At 38.7% G+C, this 27,788-nt stretch overlaps 1 protein-coding gene across 3 annotated transcripts; it reads left to right on the plus strand.

Annotated features, from left to right (window-relative positions):
• ggact (gamma-glutamylamine cyclotransferase) lies at positions 1-27,772 on the plus strand. Of its 3 annotated transcripts, none has more exons than XM_008106966.3 (3): positions 1-167; positions 10,212-10,295; positions 26,574-27,772. In XM_008106966.3, exon 3 carries the CDS (start codon positions 26,591-26,593, stop codon positions 27,062-27,064), a length of 474 nt encoding a protein of 157 aa, XP_008105173.1. In that variant the 5' UTR covers positions 1-167; positions 10,212-10,295; positions 26,574-26,590; the 3' UTR covers positions 27,065-27,772. The 3 variants fall into 3 exon arrangements, with proteins under 3 accessions (XP_008105173.1, XP_008105172.1, XP_003218759.1); XM_008106965.3 differs by lacking the exon at positions 10,212-10,295 and adding an exon at positions 22,422-22,470; XM_003218711.4 differs by lacking the exon at positions 10,212-10,295 and having other exon boundaries at positions 5-167.
• Positions 27,773-27,788: the final 16 nt, after the last annotated feature.

Here is a 27,788-nt window from a genome sequence, read left to right on the forward strand (position 1 = left end):
CCAGCCGGGAAGCCCCGCCCCCGAAGCGTGAAGCAGCCTCTAGAGGCGCTCAGGCCTCGCCCACTTCCTGGTTCCAAAGGGCAGCGCACCTCCCGGACGTAGCAGGAGTGATTGACAACGCGCGCGCCGTTCCAGGACGCGGGCTCTACCAGCTGCTAAACTGGCGGGTGAGTTGCGCTGCTAACGTTTTGAGGAAATGATAGATACCTGCCTGGCACTTAGGCCTTGGACAGGATTGGTTCAAAAGCGTCATGTGACGTGCAGGGAGCGGAGCCGAGTCGGGAGGCTCGTTTCACCGGCCTTCGCTGAACCAATCGTTTTTTCTCGCCGACGCGGCTCGTGCCAGCTGTGAGATATCACGTGACGCCAGGAAAAAGCTGTGATTGGTCGAGGGGGTCTCAGTACGTGCTGAATGAAATACTTCAGTTTCCTAACGTTTATTTGGCAATTGAAGGGGGACGGAGCAGTGTTTTGTTGGCTCTTGTCCTCGCTTCAAAAACAAACATTCAAACTTTGGATTATAAGCTCCCAAACGGGAAGAAATAAAGTCTGCCATCCCCCAAAGCCCCAAAAAAGAAAATGGGTTCCCTGGAACTACAAAGACAAGTATCCACTTTTACAGTAATACAGAAATTGTTTTAGATGTCATTAAACCTAAATTAGTTCAATACATCAATATGCATATAGATACAAAAGGCGTTGCTAAACAATCAAACCCATGACTGTTACATTGACAGTAAATCCCCCAAAGCCCCACATCAGTAAGTAAGCTCTTGAACCAACTGGCATTCAGATTTCAGTGGGAGGAAGTTAAATCAGTTTACTTTCAGTGTGTTGTTCAAGGCTTTCATGGCCAAAATCACTGGGTTGCTGTAAGTCTTCCGGGCTGTATGACCATGTCCCAGAAGCATTCTCTCCTGACGTTTCGCCTGCATCTATGGCAGGCGTCCTCAGAGATTGTGAGGTTTGTTGGAAAACTAGGAAAGTTGGGTTTATATCCCTCTGGAAAGTCCAGGTTGGGAGAAAGAACTCTGGTCTGTTATAGGAAAGTGTGAATGCTATAACTGATCACCTTGATTAGTATTGAATAGCCTTTCAGTTTCAAGGCCTGACTGTTTACTGCCCGGGGATCCTTTGTTGGGAGGTGTTAGCTGGCCCTGATTGAGTCATGTCTGGAATTCCCCTATTTTCTGAGTGGTGTTCTTTATTTACTGTCCTGACCCAAGTCAAAAAAAGAAGCACAATTAAAGCCCTGGCAGAGTGTGCAAAAAGAATCTGCGAACCACACCTCCTCCAAGGTGAACTGAACCACGTAAACTGGGCTGTACAAGCCAATGGATACTCCACCGCAGACATCAGAAGAGCTGCAAGGCCACGAACAAGCCACAAGACTAAAGACAAAGATCCACCCAGAGGAAATGTGTTCTTACCGTACATCAAGGAAACCACTGACAGCATAGAGTAGCTGATGAAGAAACACAACCTACAAACTATCCACAGACCCACTAAGAAAATCCAACAAATGCTAAGTTCAGCAAAGGACAAGATGGATCCTTTCACCTCTGCAGGAGTCTACCGTATATCATGCATAGGGACTACCAAATGCAGCATTGCCCAAACACGAATCAAGGAACATGAAAGGTACTGCAGACTGATTCAACCAGAGAAGTCAGCCCTAGCAAATTATTCGATGAACCAACATGGACACAGCATATTATTGGAGAACACAGAAATGCTGGACCACTCTAGCAACCACCATGTCAGACTATACAGAGAAGCCGTTGAAATCCACAAGCATGTGGACAATTTCAACAGAAAGGAGGAAACCATAAAAATGAACAATATCTGGCTCCCAGTATTTAAAAAACTCTAAAATCAGGGCAGTAAATAAAGAACAACATTCAGAAGACAGGGGAATTCCAGACAAGAATCAGAGCCAGCTAACACCTTCCAACAAAAGATTCCCTCAGGCAAAAAACAGCCGGGCTTTGAATCTGCAAGGCCATTAAATGCTAATCAAAGTGAGCAATTGCAACATTCATACCTACCTCCAACATACAAGAGTTCTTTCTCTCAACCTGGACGTTCCACAGATATATAAACCCCACTTGCCTAGTTTCCAACAGACCTCACAACCTCTGACAATGCCTTCCATAGATGTGGGCAAAACATTAGGAGAGAATGCTTCTGGAACATGGCCATACAGCCCAGAAAAATTACAACAACCCAGTTAATTTAGTTAATTTAACTGTCTTTAGTGAAATTAATGAAGTCATGAAGAAATTTTAATTCACGATGCATAAGATTGAGCTAACTGATTAATGCTAAAGACACGGTAAAAAGTGCTTTGACCAGCTGACTTTTAGACAAAAGTGAGTCAACAGAAGGGGTGATAATTTAACTGTCTTTAGTGAAATTAATGAAGCCATGAAGAAATTTGAATTCACGATGCATAAGATTGAGCAAACTGATTAATGTGAGTCAACAGAAGGGGTGACAGTCTTAAAAACGCATCCTTAAAAGCCTGCCTATTAATTCTTGATAACTGGGCTACTGCATTATTGACATTTGGCAATGGGTTTGGAAGTTGCAGAGTTAGCTTTTGAAACTTTAACTAATGTTATACTGATTTGAGATAATTACCTCCTATTATCTCAGAATCCAAAGGGCAAGATGGTGTTTGTATGTGCTTTTAAGGGCTGGTCAACTTAGGATGATCCTGTGAGTTTCGTAAGGTTTTTTTTTTTTAGGAAAGGAGTATAGTTGGATCTCATTCTTCCACCATTCATGGCTTGAAAATATGCATTTTTAAAATTAAAAAGACCTTGATTTTGACATGTCATGTCAGGGACACCATTTTACTATGCTATTGTATACAATGGGACTTAAGGTCCACAGATTTTGGTATCCATGGGGGTAGGACCAATTCCCAACGGATACTAAGGGCCCACTGTATTCAGATGTGGTTTTGACAATTGGGAGGAAGGGGAAAAATTCTCCAGCAATTAATGGTTTTCCAAAACTCCTTTGGGAGGAAAAACACAAGAGAGGAGTGAGCTGTGGTTGACTGAATGTTTGCAAGAAAAGCACTATCGCTGGCTCCATCTGTCAATATTAGTCTTGTCATATAAACCCTTCAGGATCAGCTCAGGTTGTTAAAATAAGCAGACATTTTCACTATGTGATAGATCCATCCATTTATGTTGGAACTGAGGTTTTTGCTGCTGCCAACTATAAGTGATTAGAACAGAGTTGAATTTGAATTTACAGTAGAGTCTCACTTATCCAAGCAAAACGGGCCCAGCAGAAGCTTGGATAAGCGAATATCTTGGATAATAAGGAGGGATCAAGGAAAAGCCCATTAAACATCAAATGAGGTTATGATTTTACAAATTAAGCACCAAAACATCATGTTACACAACAAATTTGACAGAAAAAGTAGTTCAATACGCAGTAATGCTATGTAGTAATTACTGTATTTACGAATTTAGCACCAAAATATCACAATATATTGATAACATTGACTATAAAAATGGCTTGGATTATCCAGAGGCTTGGATAAGTGAGACTCTACTGTAGTTTGAAGTTATCACAAGAAAATGTAGTAAAATACTATGGCATCTGGCTCTTACATTCCTCTTGTTCACTACTTCTTAAACTGTGGGTCCAAAACTAACTCCCATTAGCTTAATGTTGGGGTTCCAAAAATGTGGCAACAGTAAATGGTTTCTGAACAGTTCATAGTGGTTATTTTCAGCATTTACACACATTTGTTGTGCTTCAATTGTACTTTATTAAAAGGGAAATCAGCCTGTTTAGCAAGCATTGCAAATGCTGATTTGTTATCAGTACATATTTAGTTTTTACAGCTGTATACCTATGTAGTTGGGGTTATGTCAAAATGTCTTGGGTCAAAAGCAGTCGTGAGTTGAAAAGTTTAAGAAACCCAGGTCTAGACCATCATTCCCCAACCCAGCAATTTCCAGGTGTCCTAGATTGCAATTCTCATTATCCCCCGCAATCTACTGGGGCTTTGGCACATCTGCATTAAAAAGAAATATGCCTCCTTACCTGCTTGCCTATAGGCTTCCTTGACTCTGCAGAAGATGTTTCAACTGTACTTCATATAATGGAAAATCAGCCTATTTAGCAAGCCATGCAAATTCTGATTTGTTAACAGTAAATGTTTGGTTTTCATACCAATTTAATATACCTATATACCCGGGGTCACATAAAAAATTCTTGGGTCTAAAGGAATCCCAAGTGGAAAAGTTTAAGAAGCCCGGTTTGGCAATGATTATGCTGAATCTTGCCGAATATAAATGTGGCCTGATTTCACCTCTGTTCATATACTCACTATATATAAAAGCAAAAAATACTTCTATGGTTTGCATACTTTGATTAACAAAGCTTTTAACAAAGAGGCTACTTTTTTTTTTGCAAATACTTTCCCCTTTCCTCATCATATTTTTAGCTGTGTGCTGTTTTACTAACATCAGCATTGGGAAGATGGTAAAGGAGGGTAGAAAAATACAGAATTTTGGTGCTGGATAACAGCAGCTTAAGTGCAGAAAACGTAATCATTGAACTAGAAAAGAACAAGATTCTCCTCTAGCCAACTCTACTGTAACCTTGTGTGTCTGATTACATCATTCAGGATAAACAGCAGCTGCCTCCAGAACCCTTAGCATGCATGAATAGCAAAAAAGAGAGTGAAAATTTGTAGCCACATCACCCATTCCTCCAGTGTGCTCAAAAACATGAATATATAACATAAATCTGAACCCTGCAGTTGGAAAATAATAAGAAAAATGGAGATTAGTGAAATAAAAAATGCATCATTGCTGAGTATGTTATGAAATAAGTTTTCAAGTAATCTCCAGAAGGTTTTTTTTAATGTATTTGTTTATTTACGCAAGGCTTACTTGTCCTGGTTGTTGCACTTCACAAGTGCACATTGTTAGTTTTGAATACAAACTTCACTGAAGGACGTTGAACAGCTCTTTTGTAGTGTAGGAATATATCCCCTCTCTTTCCATGTTATTTCTGTTCCTTGTACCACATTCTCCGTTAGAAGGCATGCCAAGGAACACATCTGCTTTCTTCAATGAGGTATGCATGTATTATGTGTAAAATATCTTGTGCAGGTGCTTAACTTATAATATTGGGTATTTTGGTATGGATATTCTGAGGCCACAATTGCATTATACATTTCAGAGGGGTCAGATGTGCTTATTCTCTAAGCTTTGATTCCAAATGCGTCTGTTGCTGATTCCCTCAGGAAGATCAAAGAAATCGAAGAGAAGGCCTGCAAACATGTGCCTTGTGAATCACCCCTTTCACCCTCACTGATCCTTGTGTTTTTGAGGTTTTTGTAATACTGAGAATACCAATATACATATACATCTGTAAATGCATATATTTAGGATAGAGAAATGCTGACATATACATGCACCTGTATCTCACAGAGTTTCTTCAGCATCTGGAAACTACTTATTTGGAAGAAATATTTTATTTATGCTTGTCAACTGCAAGACTACCTATTTTATAACCATACCCATTGCTGTGAATGTTATTTTTTTGGCAACATCCTTTATCATGTGTTATTCATCAAATATGTTGTTAAGATAATATGCTTAACAATAGCAATATGCTTTATTTAGGGCAGTTTTTTTACCAAAAAAACAAAACAAAACCCTGAAACCATCGTATTATGTGAAGTGACCCATATCAAAGGCATAGTCAGGCTAGTATACAAAGGGATATTGTAGCATTGCTGAGAGTGACTGAGAAAAAGAAGCTTGCAGCATAAGGTTTTGTAGGTGTTGAGCCTCAAGCTTGTGCATCCTCTTCTCTCCACCATACTTAGAGACTAAAGCTTCCATTCCTGTCCCAGATCAGCTGCATTTATTAGCCAAACATATCTTATTTTAATTCATGCCTTGCATCCTGTGTCAGGAGAAAGATGGGATATAATTAAATTTTAAAAAGGAATATTCTGAAATAATGGTTGATACTGTTTTGAATTCTATGTCCACTTTTCCTCAAAGCAAATCCCCATTGAACTCCATCAGACTTACTTATGAGTAGACATAGGACTGTTCTGTTAAATCTTGCTTTTCCTGGTCCATTTTGAGTAAATTAGGAGTAAATACTGCTTGCTTTATGTTTAGTTTTTAAATGGTTAGAGGTAAGCTTTGGTCTGGTTTGAAGTGCTACAGAGATTCAAATCCATTATTGATTCAAGGAGTAATACTTATACCCAGCTAATTCAAACTTAATGGTTCTAGTAAGCTTTATTTTCCCCAAAGGGTGAGCTAGAGTGGAGATTAGACGTTTTTGCATAGCTTCGTCTATCCCTTGATGCTAACAGTGTCAGAAAACACATACCCTAATTAATCTTAAACCGTAATCTCTAAGGAAGCACAAGCAGTCCGTTATTGCTCTTAATAGAAAAGAGAAGGAGACACAAGTGAATACTGCAAGATAACTAGCTATTGGATTACAGTACAAAGTTCAACTATTGAAGAAATTATCGTAAACATGTTTTTTAAAAATGAAACACACACACTGCCTGCACAAGGCTAATTTCTGAAGTACTGGTAATTGTTCCTTTCAATAGGAGGCAGTGGTAACAAACCATAGGTACTACCACAATCCATTAGGACACAAGGTTGTTTCTCAAGATTGTTGGCTTTACTGATCCTGACAGCTATCAAGGGACTTTCTAGGGGGAAAGTAAGACTATAGATCTGTAGCTTGGGCAGGCATTATTCAAGAACTAGGAATTAGTAGAATATTAACAGAATATTATAGTCTCTAATAATGTAAAACAGAAAAATATAAAGTGGAGGATGAAACTGTAGTTCAGGAATATAGACTAATCTAACTGCTATTGCTCAAAGGTTGGTGTTGGAACACGTTAAATAATATGGCTGGTCCTTATTGCTACAGCATAGACAAGAAGGAAACCTGGGCAGGAATGGGAGAGAAGTAAATGCCAGAACAAACAAAAAATTTACCATGGGCATGCTATTACAGAGGGCATAACTGGGTAATGATTAGACAAAAATGTTTTTTGAAGAGAGTCTTGCAAAATGTTAACAGGTGTGTTCTTTTGGCAGTGAATGTCTTTCATCCTAATGAATAGATTCCTGAAGAAGTGCCATATTACTGTGTTTCCCCGAAAATAAGACAGTGTCTTATATTATTTTTTACTCCCAAAGACGCACTAGGTCTTATTTTCAGGGGATGTTTTATTTTTCCATGAAGAAGAATTCGCATTTATTGTTGAACAAAAAAATGAACATTTATTCTATACTGTACAGTAGTTGTCATGACAAACCAACATAACCAAACCAGACAAACTGACTTATGTCAATAATTTCTTGTTACTACCATTATTTCCATATACAACTGGTATGTACATTTACCAATTCTGCATACTATGGTGTTCTGTTTGGCAGGCGCTGGGCATGCTTCCGAACACAAACTTTGCTAGGTCTTACTTTTGGGGGAGGCCTTATATTTAGCAATTCAGCAAAAACTCTACTAGGTCTTATTTTTTGGGGATGTCTTATTTTAGGGGAAACAGGGTAGTGGAAATGTTATTAAGGGATGACTTTTCATCTAAACAATACTATATTTTCTATACTATGCGTCCAAAATCCCAAAATCTATGGTAGATGAATCCAGAAGCCCTCTCTTACTCTGCACCAGCATCTGCAAGCTGGGGCTTCATTGTAGAAAGTGGTACATACTATAACATTGTTACTTAAAATATGCTCTCTTCTAGGTTAACCCCCAACTATCAAATGCCAATCTGAACATAAAGATGTGGAACTGCTTTAGAGCAATGCATTGTATGCAGTCCAATGTATAATTTTACAGCTAAGAAGCAACCTGTGAACTGGCATTAAAATGTGGGGAAATTATAGCACTAATATAATGTTAGTATCTGATCAGAAATCCAAGTTCCCTGGAGTGGTTTGAATGGAAATTTCCCCCTCAAACAATGAAGGTGTGATCTCTAAAATATTCAAGTCAAATTATATTACCTTAAAGGCCTCACAGTTAGACTTTTCAAACAAGCAGAATCCTATGATGAATGGGATTGCACAAAAATAGCTTCATGCACTTAGGAAGAACTAATAGAACATTTTCTGGACCCTGTCCTGATATTTTACAATGTGTATTATAATTGGTGAAAGAAGCTAGGATTTTATTTCTCGCTTAGTACATTTCTTATATAATGAGGATAGGCAAAGTATAAGAGCTGCATTTCTTTAACTTGAGCTATCCTTGCCAATACATTGACTCCTTTTTGGATGACTGGGATAAAGAGCTGCTTTTGTGATTTAGTCAACTTCCTTGTTATTTATTTAATTTCTAATTAATAGATTCATTAGTATGCAAACATTTTCTCAGCAGAAGACTCAAGGTGGCTTACAGCTAAGTACAGCTGTAAAAGCTATTGGTACAAAAATTTAATATGTGAAACAATAATGCAATGTTTAAATATTAAAACAATTATAGAAAAGATAGATCCACAGAACATCCCATTAAAAGCTCCTCCTGCCACTAGAGCCAAAAGCCAAATTAAAAAGTTTTTGCCAGCTGGCAGCAAAAGAACAGAGAGAAGATCAACTAAACTTTCTGCATGAAAAAATTCTGTAACCTGGGAGCAATCCATCCAAACTGAGGTCTTAAAACTCGGATGAGCTCATATATTTAGATGTGGTCTTTATAGCAATCATGTTTCAAGACCTGCCCACTATGGCTAGTTGCTTGGTTATTTATTCAGGAATCCATAGGGGTATATGTTATACAAAGTTTACACTAATAACAAACACATAAAGAAAAACAGAAATCTCTGAGGGGGTAGCCATGGCAATATGTTACAGCAAAAACTGGGATAATATTTTCTAGCTCTGGATACACTATACTGTACATGTATAACTCTAGAAATATTTGTCAAAAATCTACCCAAATCTATCTATGGGTCAGTGTGAGTATTATATCTTAACTCTTTATCAAAAAGGGAACCCTCCTTTTCATTGAGTAGAGTGGTGAAAAGCAAAAACAAAAGGAGAGCCGAAAAGAAGCATGAAACCCTCTAATCTCGCTATCATAGCACCACTTCTGCTCTTTTTGAATGCCTGGATGGGGAAATTGGCCGGTGGCCAAAGATGGCTGTCCCCCTAAGTTGGCACTAGTGTTTTCCTCATCTTGGAATGATTGTCAACTTACCCATATCAATTTCCATGATTTTGGCCTTAAAACCTACCCTTGACTTATACATGAGGTCAACTTATACATGAGTGTATATTACATTCTCTGATAAAAGCAGATCTCACCTCTCACTGTGTCACCTATATTTTTTCAACCCTTGGAAGAATTTTGGTTTTAGTTTAATTTGACTTCGGTCTGGAACAATATTTTTTTATCATTTGACAATTGCGACAACTGAGGTTCATGTCTCCTCTCCATTTGTATCATACCTTTTAGGCAAAAATATTCTCCAGGACAGATCCTATTAATAAAAATGTCATATCCCATGGTACAAGGCAAATAAGTGAAAATAAAAGATAAGTAGATGGAAAAGATGACATAACTTTGAGAATGCCAAAGCAAAACTGACAGTGACTAATAGAAAGTTATAACTAGATGGAATCAGATTGATCTTCGATTGCAGATATGGAGGCAATGAAAATAGCAACCTGTGGTTTCTGACTGGTATTGTATAAAATCCTAAAAAAATAGTATCAGTATGTCTACCTATCTATAGCAGTGATAACTTGTTGGCCCATATTCTTCAAAATGTGACAGATGTTTTTTTATTGTCTTCCAGTTTGCAGTGCCAACTTTCTATTCGAAAATCTAAAATCCAAACTGAGGTGGTAAATAGGGATTGTTAGAAGCAGAAAACAATAAAAAGCACAATTCATTGGGAGATACAGGGACAGCACTATTAGTAAGGTAGGAATATAAGGTAGGAAACAAGAGAGAGTTAGGGCACTGCTGCTAAAATTCCAGAGGTTAAAGGTGATGAGAAAATGGGAGAGAGTTCTCTGAAGTAAGATTGCTAAGGTAAAAAGGGGGAAAGAGTGTGAAAAACAGTAACCCCCTGGCACTGGGTACACTTAGTTACACATAAGTTTGTTTCTCAATCGCAAACAGAAAAACCTAAGGAATTTTTTTTTTGAAAGCAGAATGATACGATGAAACCTCTCTGTGACTGAAGCATTACGTCTCCTTGGTTCAGACACCATGATCCAATAAAGCATGTTTATTCGGTAAGGGATGAAATTTATGACTATTATGTGCTTGCCGCTATTCTTTGCCACTCATATACTAGCTTCTGCATATATGAAACCACCAATTCCATTGTAATTGAAACCTGGAGACAGTAGCCAACCTAAATCTTTCTTTCCATGCCAACCTAGACTCAATACACTAAACTTCTTGATCTGGTTATGAGTGATGCTATAAAATGCATAGAAAAGGTTGAAAAACCAGGAGTTTTTGCTCCTGTTCTCTGAGGTTTTCTTGTCTCTATCTATATCTAGAATGCCATTGCCCTTAAATCCATCTTAAGTATCCCACAATGACAGCTTCCTGCCCTGCCCTGCCTAATGGAAAATAGTTACATAAAACCTCCCCTCTATACACCTCTCCTCTATATACACAACCCTGGGAAGTTAGCAGGACTACCCATTCAATTCCACATCTCTGTGTCCTGTTTTTAAATGGCAACAATTCCTTCTCTTTACTGTTCAATACATTGTCCTTTGGACTGTGGAAAATAGCTACAAGTTTAGGTGTCTGTGTGAAATACACATCATTTAATAACCTTTCCCCTAATGTGATGATTGATTGCTTGATAGTTAGCTTCAGACAGTGGTAAAAATGATGGGAATTGTGGTCCAAGCATCTGGATAAGCCAAGGTTTTTAGAAACAGGTTAATACAATAATCCTCTTAGGTATTACTATCATTGATCAAGACAGTTGATGTTTAGGGATTTGGTAATGGAAATCTCTAGGTTGTCATTATTTCCTTTCCCGAGTAGGACAAGATCAGTGTGGACAAGAACTGGTGGAGCAGCTACTTCCATCTCTATATATATAAAAGAGTGATGGCATCACGGCAATTCACAAAACAACAAAAGTACAGGCCCCCCAACCTCAAAATTTGACAACACAACCCATCATCCACGCCTCAAGGTTGATACAACAAAAAGAAAAGAAAAATAAAGCCCTAATTAGAGGGAGAGCAATAATTTTTTTTATCCAATTGCTGCCAGTTTAGAGGGCTAATCTCTGCCCACGTGGTTGCCTAGCAACCAGCCAAGGGACAGCCAGGTTTCAGTTAGGGGACAGGCAGATTTAGGCCTCACTGAGTCTTCTTCCACAGATTATCTAATTTGCACTGGATTATATGGCAGTGTAGACTCAAGGCCCTTCCACACAGCTATATAACCCATTTATAATCTTATATTATCTGCTTTGCACTGGATTATCTTGACTCCGCACTACCATATAATCCACTTCAGTGTGCATTTTATACAGCTGTGAAGAAGGGGCCTCAGATAATCCAGTTCTGAGCAGATAATATAAGATTAGAAATATACAGTAGAGTCTCACTTATCCAACGTAAACAGGCCGGCAGGATAAGTGAATATGTTGGATAATAAGAAGGGATTCAGGAAAAGCCAATTAAACATCAAATTAGGTAATCGTTATACAAATTAAGCACCAAAACATCATATTATACAACAAATTTGACAGAAAAAGTACTTTCATGCGCAGTAATGCTATGTAGTATTTACAGTAGAGTCTCACTTATCCAACACTCGCTTATCCAACGTTCTGGATTATCCAACGCATTTTTGTAGTCAATGCTTTCAATATATCGTGATATTTTGGTGCTAAATTCATAAATCCAGTAATTTCTACATAGAATTACTGTGTATTGAACTACTTTTTCTTCCAAATTTGTTGTCTAACATGATGTTTTGGTCCTTAATTTGTGAAATCATAACTTAATTTGATGTTTAATAGGCTTATCCGTAATCCCTCCTTATTATCCAACATATTCGCTTATCCAACATTCTGCCGGCCCGTTTATGTTGGATAAGTGAGACTCTACTGTACTGTATTTACAAATTTACCGCTAAAATATCACAATGAATTTAAAACACTGACTACAAAAACATTGATTATGAAAAGGCAGACTGCGTTGGATAATCCAGAACATTGTATAAGCGAATGTTGGATAAGTGAGATTCTTCTTTAATATGAAATAATTACTGGGATAGAATAAAGCAGAACAATATAATCTCTAAAACCAGGACAGTAAATAAACAGGGGAATTCCACACAGGAAACAATCAGGGTCAGCTAACACCTCCCAACAAAGTATTCCCATCCTCAAAGTCTGGCAAATCCTCTGTTTTCTCAGGGCCACAGACAGTAGAAGCACATAAAATATCGCAAACAACACCACTCTGAAAACAAGGGAATTCCAGACAGGAAACAATCAGGGCCAGCTAACACCTCCCAACAAAAAATTCACTCAGGGAGGAAACAGCCAGGCTTTAAAGCTGCAAGGTCATTACATCCTAATCATTTTTCCTAATTGCAGCATTCATACTTGCCTCCAACAAACAAAAAAAACCAATCAGAAATATTGTATATTCACAGCCTTTAAGAAATAATATCCCCTGATGGCGCAGCGTGTTAAAGCGCTGAGCTACTGAACTTCTGGACTGAAAGGCCGCAGGTTTGAATTGGGGGAGCGGAGAGAGCCCCCACTGTTAGCTCCAGCTTCTGCCAACCCAGAAGTTCGAAAACATGCAAATGTGAGTGCATCAATAGGTACTGCTCCGGCGGGAAGGTAACGCCGCTCCATGTAGTCATCCCACATGACCTTGGAGGAGTCTACGGACAACGCCGGCTCTTCGGCTTAGAAATGGAGATGAGCCCCAATCCCCAGAGTCAGACACGACTGGACTTAATGTCTGGGGAAAATCTTTACCCTTGACCTTAACTACCACCAATTCCTCAATACTTTATTTCCCATACCACCAGATTTCGCCACAGCAACGCGTGGCCAGGCACAGCTAGTAGCATTATAAAATCCAACATTTTCATGCAGCACATGCAGCTGGATTTCAGTAACTGCCAGGCATTGCAAGTTGCTCATAATGATCAATAACAAAAGAGTTGCCTTTAAGTATAGAATCATAGAATCATAGAGTTGGAAGAGACCTCATGGGCCATCCAGTCCAACCCCCTGCCGAGAATCACATTCAAAGCACACCCGACAGATGGCCATCCAGCTTCTGCTTAAAAACTTCCAAAGAAGGAGCCTCCATCACACTCTGGGGCAGAGAGTTCCAGTGCCGAACAGCTCTCACAGTTAGGAAGTTCGGAAATATATGTAATCATACTTGTAATCCACCTTTTCTTTTAAGCTGGGAAGGAGTCCAGCTGCTTAGTTTCTGCACGCAAACCTTAAAACTGCTAGTGAAAAAGATCCAGAATCAATCAGTGCATTTCACTGCACTTTCAAAATCACCTCTCTGTCCTTTATTCCAAAATAGCCCTACATTGTGATGCACATTATAAAGGTATTGAAGGATATACCATTTATACACTATCTTTTAGTTTGTGGAAGTCTGAGATTGTTGCCTGCAAAATCATGATATGTGATTTGTCTTCAGGGTTTGCTAGCATTCAGCATGCTTTAATGTATCTCGCTATTATTGATCTTGATGCTTAATAATGATTTCATACTGTTAGCTGCCTTGGGGACTGCTTGACCCTCAAGATATATTACAAACAAAGTCAATAATGATCCTGTTTCAAACAAACAAAAAAAAGCCCAGCAAATGAACCACCAAATGCTGGATGGAATGGGAGGGAAGAGTATGAAACAGTCTGTGAAGTAAGATACTAGGCAGTGTTACAGGTATCCTCCGTGTTATCATACCAGAAGTTGTAATGCTGTTTGTTTTCACAAACCAGGACTTTATAGTTTCGGAGCAGGCGACTGCTGAGAGGGGACTTTAACCTCTTGATTTCAAAGGGATCGTGGTTTCCATTGGTGCCTCCCTGGCTAATGTAAGAAAGGTGTTTTGCCATAAATGGTTCAGAGGTATTTGGTGAGGTTGGAGAGGGGTCGGCCCAAGCAGGAAGCCCGTTGTCTGCCCTGCAAAGAAAATAGCGCATTACAAAATGAAAGCATCAAAGAGCCAACAGGATGCAGTCCCTGGAGTCTCTTCTGGCATGTGGGTCCTCCTTGAAAGTTAGCACTGAGTGAAGAGTGACCTTAAAACTCACTTTATTCAAACAGACTGAGCTCAGGTTTAAAGTTCAAGGCATTTTGTTTTTTCACCTGTTTCCTACAGTTTTCAAAAACTTCTGAAGAATTAATATGTAACTATATCTGGTCACTGAGCCAACAGCAAGGATATTTTGTTCTCAAGGGAAAAGAATGTTACTGTATTTAAAAGAAGGAAGAGAGAATGCTATATTGGATTGTGGGAAACCATTTCAATGCTAGCATCTCTGGAGCCACTGCAACAGAGCACGTAGGACTCAAAATTTTTCCGAACTCCTATGAATCAGAACAATTTATCATGAAGTCTTCTGTTCGGAAAGTACAAATTGAGTATCCTTTTTCCAGAGTTTCAAAATACTCTCAAATCCTCCTCATAGGTGTCTGAGATAGTGACACTTTAGCTTTCTGAGAGTTCAAAGTACACAAACTTTGCTTCTTGTACGAAATAATTAAAATACTGCATATAAAATTAACTTTAGGCAATGTGCATGAAACACAAATAAATTTCATGTTTAGACTTGAGTCCTATCTCCCAAGTATCTCAATATGTATATGCAAGTATTCCAAAATAATAATAATAAATAAGAGCTTCAAGCATTTAGGATAAGAGATATTCGATCTGTAGTATATGGTGTTATAGGATACTAGGCGAAACCATATATAATCCTGACATATTTAAATCTTCCCTTGCAAGCAGGGCAACTCAAAATGTAAGAGGTATCCATCTATGAATCTAAAGAAGTTCTTCTCATTCCATGACAGATTCAGAATTAGGCCAGCCTTGCTAGAGTAAGTTATCTGATCTCTAGGAGAAGTTTCAATCTTCACTAATGGGGTCCCACTTACTTCCTCCCAGATAAGGTAAACATTGGCATCCACTGTTCAAGGGAAATATAATGACATATTGGAGGGAGCATGAACAAAAAACCTTCCCTTGGGGTGGCACAGTATTTGATGAGAGAAAAACTTGGGTGTATGTGCTTGTGTACAGTCTGGAGCTTGACAATTTTGCATGTTTGGATCCCAACTGTCAGAATCTTTTCATCAGCATGGCCAGTGGTCAGAATAAATGATCTGAAATAAAAAGAGAGAAAAATCTGCTTTTTGGGGGGACATCAATAGGTGACCCCAAGTTCTCTCATTTGTTTTCGTCTATATAAAGATGATTGGCTGTCAGTGAGAAACAGATACTAATGTGCTGATTTTAACACTGGATATTATTATTAGTAGTATTCATATCCCGCTTCTTCTCTCCCAAAGGAGACTCAAATCAGTTAACATTAAAAATCATACAATATGTAAGTTAAAACCCAAAGCATATAAACATAAAAAGTTAAATTAAATAAAGGACTTATCTAAAATACATAGTTAAAACCAATAAAAACATTAAAAACCTGGTAGCTACATAAAACACAGCACGTTGTGGCTCAGTCTTTAAAAAATTCTTCTTTACAAGCCTGCCTGAAAAGAAAGATTTTAGCTTACATATATATCCTATCATTATTATTGGCACTCTTATGGTATAAAATAATGTATTAAAATACAGTAGAGTCTCACTTATCCAACCTGAACGGGCCGGCAGAAGCTTGGATAAGCGAATATCTTGGATAATAAGGAGGTATTAAGGAAAAGCCTATTAAACATCAAATTAGGTTATGATTTTACAAATTAAGCACCAAAACTTCATGTTGTACAACAAATTTGGCAGAAAATGTAATTCAATACGCAGTAATGCTATGTAGTAATTACTGTATTTATGAATTTAGCACCAAAATATCACCATATATTGAAAACATTGACTACAAAAATGGCTTGGATTATCCAGAGGCTTGGATAAGCGAGGCTTGGATAAGTGAGACTCTACTGTATATGGTTATTTTGGAAATAAGCTGAGTTGTGTCCAAGCAAGTGTTTATATGATTATTCACTGTAGTTTCTGTAAATCTCATAGCACTCCCTTAGGAGGTGGGATGTGGTTTAAAGCTAAAGGTGTTATGGCTTAGCACATTGCATATTTTTCAGAACTTTACTAGACCAGCTATTTGAAAAGAAGACCCAATTATAACAATTAAATAGCTAGTAGCCTGAAACAAATGCAGAATATTACACTTTAGTCTGGATAAGGCATCCTTACTGTGGTTTTCTAATCACATTTCAGTTGTTTTTCTCCCTCAGGTCAAACAATTTCTGTCCTTTAAAATTTCCTCTTCTAACATGTATTGTACACACTAATATGTAAGTTCAAAAAATGACAAAACATCAACCCAAAAAAGGTCGACTTCTCCACGAGTCCATGCTGGAGGAAAACTGCAACATCCCATCGAATATGAAGTGTGCCCAAGGGCTGCTTGTAGTCTCTTGGTATCCAGTTTGTTAGTCGACATGTCCATCACTTGTCTTTTATTCATGCTGTATGCCCTGCCCATCTTCTTTTTGTCTCATAGATTTCATTGACCACGTCACGTACCCCGGTTCTTTGATGTAGCTCTTTATTGCTGTCTTCATCTGTTATTTTCACACCACACATTCTTCTTTCCATTGCTGTCTGAATCACCACTAGTTTTCCCTCTAACTTTGTTGTTGCCCATGTTTCAGATGCGCATAACGTTGCTGGGAAAACTGTAGTGTTGAGGACCTTCATAGGCAGCTTATCATCTGTTAGCACTGTCCGGTTTCAATTAAAAATTATTCAACTGTATTTGTTGTCAAAATCTGTTCAGCCAGAAATGGAAAAGAAAAGCCCAGGATTGTATAGTTTGGCAAATGGTAGATCTGCATGAAGCCCGAAGGAGTGGATCGATGACAAATTGGATAGGATATGATAAGATTTGTATAGATGTAGACATTGTAAACACTCAGATAAAAAGATCTCCTTCTTCTCTTTACTTCTTCCTAAGTATATTTCCCTCTATGCATTTTAAAGGAAGAGGGAAAAATTTGTTTGCTACATGCTCCTATGTTTTACCCTTGATTTGTACATGAGGTCAACTTATACTTGAGTCTGTAAGGTAGTCCTAAGCAAATAAGCTGTACCAACAATTGGATAGGCTGTCAGTTGTAGTTAAAAGAAATTGCTGGAAGAGATGACATACAGATTTCACTCATTTTCCCAGGATATTAAACTTTAATGGCTGGGGCATGAATATTTCATGACAGTATCTTTTCAGTAGGTTGTTTTATCCTGGAGGATATTGTATATTATAAGGGCTGATTTGTTTCTAGGTAAAGCTGGTGAAATGTTGGGAGTATTGACTTCTCCCTCCTTTGGTTACAATATAAAGCATATTTCTGTCGTTGAGTCTTCCACTTCTACGAGCTACTATGTATTTATTTTTTGATGGTTCATTATATAAGCCTAAACATTAAATACTATTCTTTATTCTTGCCACAAGGTGGCTAAATGATCTTTTAATGCAGGTTGAAGTGGTTATTTTGTTGCCTTTATTTTACATTCATGCTTTGGCATAGCATAAAAAACCTACAGAGGTATACACACTGTCCTATTAGAAAATATCTAAAGCCACAGGAGGGTAATTGCTTTGTTAAGATTGACAAACATGTAACAGATAGAGCCAGCCTTAGGAGGTCAGTGAGTTGGGCTATCACCTTGGATGCGGAGGTGAAGACAGTGCTGAGATGCGATCCATGGCTTGGTATTTCCTGCCTCTAGTGCTTCCAGTGAGCTAGGAAGGAGAAAAACTAATAAGAGTACATCTACACTGTAGAATTAATTCAGTTTGAAATCACTTGTAACAGTCATGGTTCAATACTAGTACTGTAGTTTAAAAAAATCTTTATCCTTCTCTACCAAAGGGTTTTTGTGCCCCATCAAACTGCAACTCCTATGATTCCATTGAATGCAGCCATGGCGGCTGCATTAATTCTACACTGTAGACACAGCCTGTGTCTTTCCCCATTTGCTGGAGCTTGAAAAAGTAACACTTAGCACAATACCTCCCATGATCCCCAGCACAGGTCAGGGTCATGCATTCTGGGGGATTCTGGGAGTCATAATACAAGGCATTTTTTTCAAGCTCTGTTTTGCCCTCCTGAAATTCCATAGGATGTATTAACTGCAGGAATTAATGCCTGCAAAAGGAAATGCCTGTCATTTGGCTGTAATCTTTTTTCCTCCAATTTCTACTGTTTTTGAAGTAGCATTTACCAGCCGCCATTGAGTCTTATTTGGGAACGCTGTAAAACTGCTAACCTTCAAAAGGCTCCCTGCCAAAAGTGTCCCCCTCTAAAGCCTGGCCCAGACCACAGAACAGCCAGAATGCCATTGTGGATTCAGAGTAATTGTGAATCATTTCACAAAAGGATACACACACACACCCTAGTTCTAGAGTAGATAAAACCATTACATCTATCAATAAAGATGCAAAGAGGGCTGTGTTTGCCTGTCTTTTGCAATGTTAGGTCACCTTCTTTCAGGGGCTTTACAAGTCCTGACTTGTTGTGTTTTATGTCCAGGTGGGTCAAGGGCTCCAGCCACAACCACTGGCCTTGATTTAAATGTCAATTTCCTCACCAGCTTTTCCTTTCCATGAAACAGCATGTCAGCAACTAGGAACCATAATGGAAACCATATTCCTAAGTGTTAAGCAGGACCTTGGAGACCTCTTGCCTCTCGGAATCAATTGTAACAAAATGTGCAAAGCCTCTGTTCTGTTTGATAGATGAATGGGCAAGGAAGTGCTATCTGATTTCAGTTGTGAGAAGTCCTCTTCCCCCATGAAAAATTTCCCTTTTCTAAAACCAGCGTAGCTCTATATCCGCAGTAGAGAAATTGCTTCATGTAAATCAAGCGTATCTTCTGCAGACAGATGCTCTACTTGCAATGGAGATTTTAAAGTGTATTTCCATTTTTCCTTTTGTATGGTAACTTATTAACTCTGACAAGTAACCTCTTGGTTGTGAACAATTTAATTCACAATTCACTTTTTCTGATTCAAAGTGAACACGAGTGCCCTAATCCCCTAATGGGAATTAATTGCATGTTTCAGTGCTTAACTCTGATCCTTTCTCAATCCCCACTGGGACAAGTTTCTTCCAGAAGGATCTGTGTTTGTTATTCAAAACACAATCTGAAAGGTAATGATTTTTTTTTTTTTGCCCTCCAAAAGGGAACCAGAGCAACTGAATATTAATGTTCTCTCCTTTGTCGGGAAGCAATCTATAGTCTCACACCCATTTGATGTCATGAAGAGTAAACATACAAAGCTAAATGAGGATGAAATAACAGGGCAAATCAGGGTGGCAATTTGAAAACACCGCCAAAAAAGGGGGAGCATGTGATTTTGAGGGCAGGATCTTGTGAATCTCTAAGAAATAGCATCACTTTGTGGGAAATAACTGAAGTCTCAATCAGTAGACAGAAGAAAATGACAGGGGTTTTTAAAGACATCAGTGCTTTTGACAAGATTCTCTGTTTCTAGGTATTTTGAATAGTGTTTTTAGTGTAAAAATTATTCTCAAACAGATTTGTGGAATACATTATCTCTGAACTGCAAACAATATGGAAAGTGCTGAGCCTTAGACATTTTCTTGAGGCCACTATTCCTTTCTTTTTAATCCCACCTTTCTCCCAAGAAGATCAAGGTGGCACAAAGCTTACTTTCAGTCCCCACATTTCTAGCATTGGAGGCAGGCCTGTAGCCAGAAAAAAACTTCAGTAGGGGTGGAAACTTTTCCCCCCCAAGATGACTTTTCAGGTCAGTGTCTCCTGATCTGGCATGATATCTCAACAAGGTCCTGAAATCATTATGCATTATTATGCAAAGATTCTTCATGGGTAATAGGCCCTGAATGATTGCTCCCTCCTTAGGTCAGCTCTTGTTGGCCACAAAAGACAATAGTTTCCACAACTGGCAGAAGTTTCTTTCTGTGTTCTTCTGCTTTCTTATTATTTCCTTTATCATGATGACTGGTTAAACCAAGGTGTTTTCCACTGTGAATTAGCAAGAGATTTTCAGTCAAGCACAAGTTGTTCTGATGGTATTCTGTTTTTTTGGGGGGTTTTATCTATTGAACTTGTATTGCATCTTTCCATTGCACAAATGGTTTAGCAACCAATGCACCAAGCTGCTGATGACCAGCTTTACCCCCAACTTCTCCTCCAAACACCACACAGTACTTACAGTTTGCACCTTTTACATGAAATGAGTAGGCTAGCCAGGGAAATCTGCTGAACCATTTGGGTTGAAAATTTAGATGTGCCTTCTTATCCACAGGAAATACATATTTTGGCAATGAGCTTTCACTTGGTCATCAGAAACAGCCTTGTTCATATAGAGTCCAAAGTCTAACAATGACAGCTCTTGTCTTTGCTCCTGTTCCATGGCTTCTTTGACAGGGTTTGGATTAGATGAACCGGTGGGAGACACCGTTTCTACAGTTTTTTCAGGCCCTTTCCACAAAGCTGAATAAAATCCCAAATTTTCTGCTTTGAACTGGAATATATGGCAGTGTGGACTCAGATAATCCAGTTCAAAGCAGATATTGTAGGGTTTTCTGCCTTATATTCTGCGTTACATGCCTTTGTGAAAGGGCCATCAGTTTTCACCTGCAATTCAGGTCAAATTCCACCCCCACCCCCCACATACACCTTAAGCTTTGCTGCTGGCTGAGGATAAATCAACTGGTCTCTTCCACCATGTCAGCTATTGCTGCTATTGCAATGTAAATTGGTGTAAAGGTAGGTAATGATAGTGTGAATAATAAAAATTTTGGTTGAGATAGTGCTTGCAGTTCTGGAGGGACTCTAATTTTTGCTTCTCATATACTTGGCATGAGGATTTGGTTAACCAGTTAAAATTCATGTGTAAACCAGGATTTCTTTTGACTTGAAAAATTCCAGGGGTTGTTTGAACCCCTAAACCACCCCCCTTGGCTATGGGCTTGATAAGACACTGAAAATTGTTCACGTCTTAATTCATATACTTGCCTGCCCCTTTTCTAAATGCTCAATGGAGTTGAAAGTGACCGCAAAGCTAGAAATTTTGGGGACTGTCATGCCACAAGGAGGCAAACATCATCTGCTGCCCTGTTCCTTTAAGATTCTAAAGGGGCAGAGCTTAGCCATGGCTCCTGCCAACCTGGAAATGGCAGTTATTTTTTGTCAGTTAGATTTTGTCAGTTGGTGAAGCACTGGAAGGAAGCGTGGAAGTTAAAAGGAGCACAGAAATTCACGTCATGTCGGAACTGTATTCAGATTAGATTAAAAGGCCATAGAATACAGCAATAGAGAAAGTCACGACAACATTGTATTAAAGTCACCTCAAAGCTACAAAGAATCCAGTCATGACAAGACTTTATACTGTGTGGCAATATCTATCCAGAACTGCATAGACGTAAAGATTTCTTTCCTCCTAAGAGACTTTATAGTGGCAACAAGAGGAAAAGAGATCAGTTTTGTCTATTAATAAAATATTTTGATTTACCAAATACAGTCTCCAATCTGTCCTTCTTGCTATGGTGCCTTCTTTTAGTTAAGCATGGAGGCAGAACAGGGACTGAAGGAGTATTTACTTGGGACAGAATTCTCCCCGGTGAATTGTAATCTTCCTTTCATCGGTGGAATTTAACTTGTATTAAATAATAATAATAATAATAATAATAATAATAATAATAATAATAATAAACTTTATATCCTGTCCTATCTCCCTGAGGAGACGGTTAACAACAAATAGTGGCAAACATTCAATGCCGTAAAAACTAGACCAAGACAAAATTTTAACTATGTCTGTCTTATTGTATGTCTTTTAATAGTGTTTTATCTCTTGTTTTAATAATGTTGTATCCTGCCTCGAGCCCCAGGGAAAGGCAGGTAATAATTCAGTGGTTGTTGTTGTTTTTGGAGGGAGAAAACTACATAACTACAGGCGGTCCTCTATTTCCATAGGTTCTGCATCCATGGATTCAACCATTTTTAAAAAACCCAAAAAGGAAACCCTGATTTTCTGATATGCCAAGTACTATACTTATATGTAATCATACCCTGCTGTAGCCTCCTGCCATTTCATAGATCCTCAGGCTCTCTCCAGCGCTCATTTGAGTTATTTGTCATTTTTTACAGGGACACCACTTTATTATGTCACTGTATATAATGGGACTTGAGCATCCAGGTCTGTATTTGATTATCTATGCATTTTATCTCATCATTGTACTCTTGCATAGATATTTTAGAAAATTGTATTGATGGTTGATTGATATTATTAATTATTATAATACCTCTGTTTTATGTATTTTTTTGTTTTTATTTTGTTATATTGTAAGTTGTATGTATGTTGTTTTTACCTGATCATGTAGTTCTGAGAGAGACGTGGGTTTAAAAAGAATTTTCAAAGATACTTGTAATGACTATAAGTCCCATATGTTTTGATTGACCTAAGTTGCAAAAGGCCTGTGTTTGAGAAAAGGCCTGCGCTTGAGAGAAAATGCTGATGTTTGGGAAAAGAGTTGTTCCAGAGAAAAGAAGTTACTTTCAAATAATAACAATACATCAAGTCAGAACCGGTTCCCATAGGATTTCGAGTGTATACTTGCAACAAGTCAGGGTCAGTAACATGAAAGCACCATTGTCTAAAGAATTACATGTTGTTACAGCATAGAAACCAATGGGATTGCATGATGTTTAAGATGCTTGTGACGTAGACAACATTAGACAAATGGGATAAATGATCTTTATAAGCCAATAAGGATATTCTTGCTAATTTCTGTGAAGGTGATAAAACCCTTGCAACCATTTTGGAAATGTGGACAAATCCTTTGATTGCATGTATGCATGTATTTGTCACATTGCTATGGCCACGCAATAAATAGTTCTTTTGCAGTTTGAAGATCCAATTTTTTGTGGTGTTTTTACTCACCCTCTTCACAGAAAAGGGGCCTCCTGCTTTTGACTTTGCATTAAGAGGAGTATTTTTACATCTTTTACATCCTTACCCCTTCCGTTTGGGCTTTGCCCCATGTAAGCCCCCCGAGTCCCCTTGGGGAGATGGTGGCAGGGTATAAATAAATTATTACTATTATTATTATTATTATTATCATCATCATCATCATCATCATCATCATCATCCATGGATTTTGGTATCTGCAGGGATGGCAGTGACCGAAAACCAAGTCCCAGTGGATACAGTGGCCCATTGTACTCCCCTGGCTGTGACACTTTGCATGATTCTCCACTCTGCTGATGTTTATTTGAGGCCTACTAAGACCTGCAAACTTTGTATTTAAGTCTCACACATTTCCTCCCCTAAAGAATGAGGGGAATTGTAGTTGGCTATGGTTCTGAGAATGCTTTACAACAGAGGGAGGAAAGCGCTGTCTCCAGATTTGGTTGATGATGAGTTCTGTCATTCCTGAATACTGGTCATGCTGATTGGGAATTGTGAGACTTAGCCCCTGCTGCAAAAGAAAGCCACAGCATCAGCTGTAGTGGATAGCAGGTCCAGTGTTTCCCAGAGAGAGAGAAGGACAGTTAACACAAATCAAATCTGTAGGGCCAGTAGGCCCTGAGAATGGCGAGCTCTGCCCTGCCTTTCAATCTGGCATGACTGGATCTCTTTAATTATTCCTATTCTGACGCACAAAGGCACCCCAACTGCCCTCAGAGTTAGTTCTCTGTGTGAGTCATTGCCACTGCCAAACCAAAGAGATATGTCTGATGATTCCTACAGGAACAGAGTGGGTAATTCATTCTTGACACTCTTAGTCCCAGCCTGGCATTTGCTGAGAGCAAAGCTACGACAGATAAATTGTGACCACTGCACTACTCCATCCTAAACAAATCTTTAATACATGTGCCTCCTCTTTGTTTTCAAGTTTTGTTCTTCCTCTAAAATGATCTAATGGCTCCTTGTCTAAATTCAGGGCCAGGTGTCTTGCCCACCTTCTGACTATGCTCTGCATCTGGCAATTAGAGACCAAACTGCTGTGCTGGGGAAAACCAGAGACAGTTTGTCCTATCGGTTCAGTTGACTGATAGCAAAATTTGGGAAAGCATCAGATGTTCTGGGCTTTAGTTCGAACCTTCACAAAGGGAGGTGCAGCTGGGAGGCAGACTGCTTTGAACAGTAGCCAAAGAAAAACATGGGAACTGTTTCATTACTTTAGTAAATAGGAGTCTCTTTTGCCCTACACTGTTCTTAGAACAGAAGATGAAAATAATCACCCAGGTGTACTGCAAAATATTCCTTCCATACATGTGCCAAAAGCTAGAGCCGCAATCTGTAACTGATGCATCCTGATGGTGAACATCAAACATTTTGGAAATATCGTAAAGGCATGAAGACCCCATCTTCCACAGGGTATGAGCAGCACCCATTGTGTGAGTCTTGCTAAAGTTAGCAGATGTGATGGACAGGAAAACTGAAACTCAATCTATGCTTAAAATAGGGATGGAAATTTCCTAAGAACTATAAACTGTGTGTGTGATGTTCAGTTACAATAGGAAAGAGTAGTCTGGATCTGGATAGTAATGTCCTTGGGGATTTTACCAGACACATTTTGTATTATTTATTAGAACTATCAGAGAACTTGGGTTTCCCCTCTTTTCTGAAAAATACAGATACACAGAAGTACATATACCGAGCAGAAAACCGTACTTTGAACCTCACAGTAGCTTCGGAGCCATCAGCTGGAACCTTGCTTTGGAAGAACCAGTTTGACAAAAACTTCACCGCAGGGAATTTCTAAAACATGTTGCGTGGTAGGAAAAATTGGCCCTCAGAAACCACCTTAACAAGACTTGGCCAAGGGAACAGAAATGCCAAATGCTGATTTCCACCCTATGGGACTGGAATGCTTCTAGTTTTTCAAGGTATTAGCATTTATAAATATGGATTCAGGAAACTGTGGTTTAAAACAACCATCCAGTACATTTAGTTCACCAGCTGCATGCTGAGGTATGTATGTGTTTGCATGTGTGTGAGCGTGAGGTCCGAGTATCACTCGTGTGCAAAAGGAACTTGTTGCATCTTTGAGACTTACTGGGAGAATGAGGCTTTTGTAGGCTAGGTCTACTTTTTCAGATGTATGTACGTGTATGTAATTTGTTCTGCTTTCAAAGAAAGTAGTATATTTCTACTGTAAAGAATCTTGGTGACATAAGAATTTCTGGACTTGCCACACACAAAAAAGCTGGAAGTGGCTGGAAACCCACTTTAGTTTTTGAAGAACATGTACTTTTGTATACTGTAACTTATAAAAAGATTAATTTTCATCACCACCTGTGATGAAAATTTGGGTTAGTTTGCTGAAGGAAGGCTATGGGTTAGTTTGCTGAAGGAAGGCTATGATCAGATTCCCGATGAAAGCATTGTTTCCAAAAGGTCTCCTGAATAAAGTAGCACTAGATCCTGGGTTGTTTTAATTGCTCTTTTATCCTTTAATTATATTTCATCTTTGTGGGTATAGTTTTAATGCTGTCAATAGTTTTGTCCCATTTTAATGTTCACCTTCTTTGGAATGTTTTTAGCTGGATTGCTTTTACATTGTAAGCCATCCTGAGCTTCAGTTTTGGGAGAAATAATACCTTTCAGAGTTTGTGCTAACCAAGTAGTGGCTCAAGGATAAATGGTTTCTCCTCTGGTCCCAGCTTGTCACAGAGGACTTATACTAATGTTGTGCTTTCAAGTTACCACTTGAAGCAATTGCTTAACTATTTGAAATTGGCTGATTTATCTTAAATTGATCAATTCATATTCAAAAGCCAGGTACATAGCCAGGTCTGTTGTAATTTTTGATAATGACACAATTATCACCAAATTGGGAAAACTGGTTGTATGAGATCTGACTACACAGTTGGGTGTGCAGAGTTCAGCTACTTCTGGACACTGATGCAGTGGCTAAAGAGATTATGATCATGTTTAAGACAGCATATTTCAAATTAAGATGACCATGTATTCATGGCAACTGTATGGAGTGGTTATTGCACACCATCCTTTTTTTACTTAGGACAGTAGCTGCTATCCAGTGTGTTAAGTGTTTGATTGCTTGTGGGAATTGCTTCCTCTCCTCGTTTCTCCTGCTGGAAACACTTCTGTCCAGTATAACTCTGACAGATTCCATTGTGTGGTTATGTATATTTGCCTTTCATTGTAGGTTTTAACCAGCAAGTTAAAGGCAGCTTGACTTCATTTGCAGACTTTGCTGCTATAAGAGCCAGCTTTTAAAGAACGATGATTATGCAAATAATACTTATAACGCTTCTGTTTGTTTCTTTTAGTTCCTTCAGTTGGAAGAATGGCCCGTGTCTTTGTCTATGGCACCCTGAAGAAAGGCCAGCCAAACAACCCACACATGATAAACGGTGCCCATGGGACATCCTTGTTCCAGGGAAGGGGACTCACAGTGGAGAAGTACCCCCTTGTGATTGCTGGAAAGTATAACGTTCCTTTTTTACTGAACAAGCCAGGAATAGGGCATCGGGTCTTGGGAGAAATCTATTCTGTGGACGACCAGATGTTGCAATTCCTGGATGAGTTTGAAAGTTGCCCAGATATGTATCAACGTACTTCAACGAAAATTAAGGTGATTGAATGGGAAGACAAAAGCAGTACACCTGAAGGGAGATCAGGTGTGAACAGCATCCTGGAATGCTGTGTGTATATCACCAGTACTTACCAGCCAGAGTGGGTACATCTCCCTTACTACGACAACTATGACTCCTTTGGGAAACACAAACTTGAGTATGTGATTCGAGAGTGCAGAAATTAAAACTGGAAGATGAAGCTGTCCTTTAAAAGATAATATGAAGATATGGAGGAGTTGAATCGAATTGCCCATACTTTTTCCTGGAATACTTTTCACAGATGTTTTCAATTGTTGATGGTTTCAAATAGTCAGGTTTGCAAACACTAACTTGCCTAGTCATGCAAGCTAACTATAGTTAAGGAGTTTTCTGTTCTCTTGCTGTAATTATACTTTTTTTTTACACAAGGGAAAGAGGAAATACAGTGTTTCCTCACTACTTCGTGGTTCACTTTTCGTGGATTCGCTGTTTCGCGGTTTTTCAATAAACTCTAAAAGACGATTATAAATAATAAAAAAATTAGAATTTACTGTCTAAGGGAGGGAGGGAGGAGAAGCCAAAGGAAGAAAAAAGGAGTCTAAGCAGAAACGGGAGGAGAAGGAGGCGATTTATCACCACACGATTGGTTGATAAAGACTTAAAATAGCGTATAACTACTAAAATAATGTATAAATATTAAAATAAATATAGTTCCCCTGCTTCGTGGATTTGCACTTATTGCGAGTGGTCCTGGAACCTAACCCCCGTGATAAGTGAGGGAACACTGTAGTGCCTATTTTTTAACCAGTATATGAGTGCAGGGGAGGGGGGATTCATTATAACTCATTATAAACTTTTTATTGCACAGCATTCTCATGGTATGTGTCTCAATAAATATGCTCTTAATCTTAAAACAGTTTTTTGTGTTAT

The sequence above is a fragment of the Anolis carolinensis genome, chromosome 3, assembly GCF_035594765.1.
Source record: "Anolis carolinensis isolate JA03-04 chromosome 3, rAnoCar3.1.pri, whole genome shotgun sequence".
NCBI classification, from domain to species: Eukaryota; Metazoa; Chordata; class Lepidosauria; order Squamata; family Dactyloidae; genus Anolis; species Anolis carolinensis.

What these genes read in the sequence shown, in the direction of transcription:
- ggact (XM_008106965.3), top strand. Translation starts at nt 22,437, where the DNA reads ATGTCACTGTATATAATGGGACTTGAGCATCCAG. An exon ending in AATGGGACTTGAGCATCCAG is followed by an intron (nt 22,471 to 26,573) that starts GTCTGTATTTGA and finishes TGTTTCTTTTAG; the next exon opens with TTCCTTCAGTTGGAAGAATG.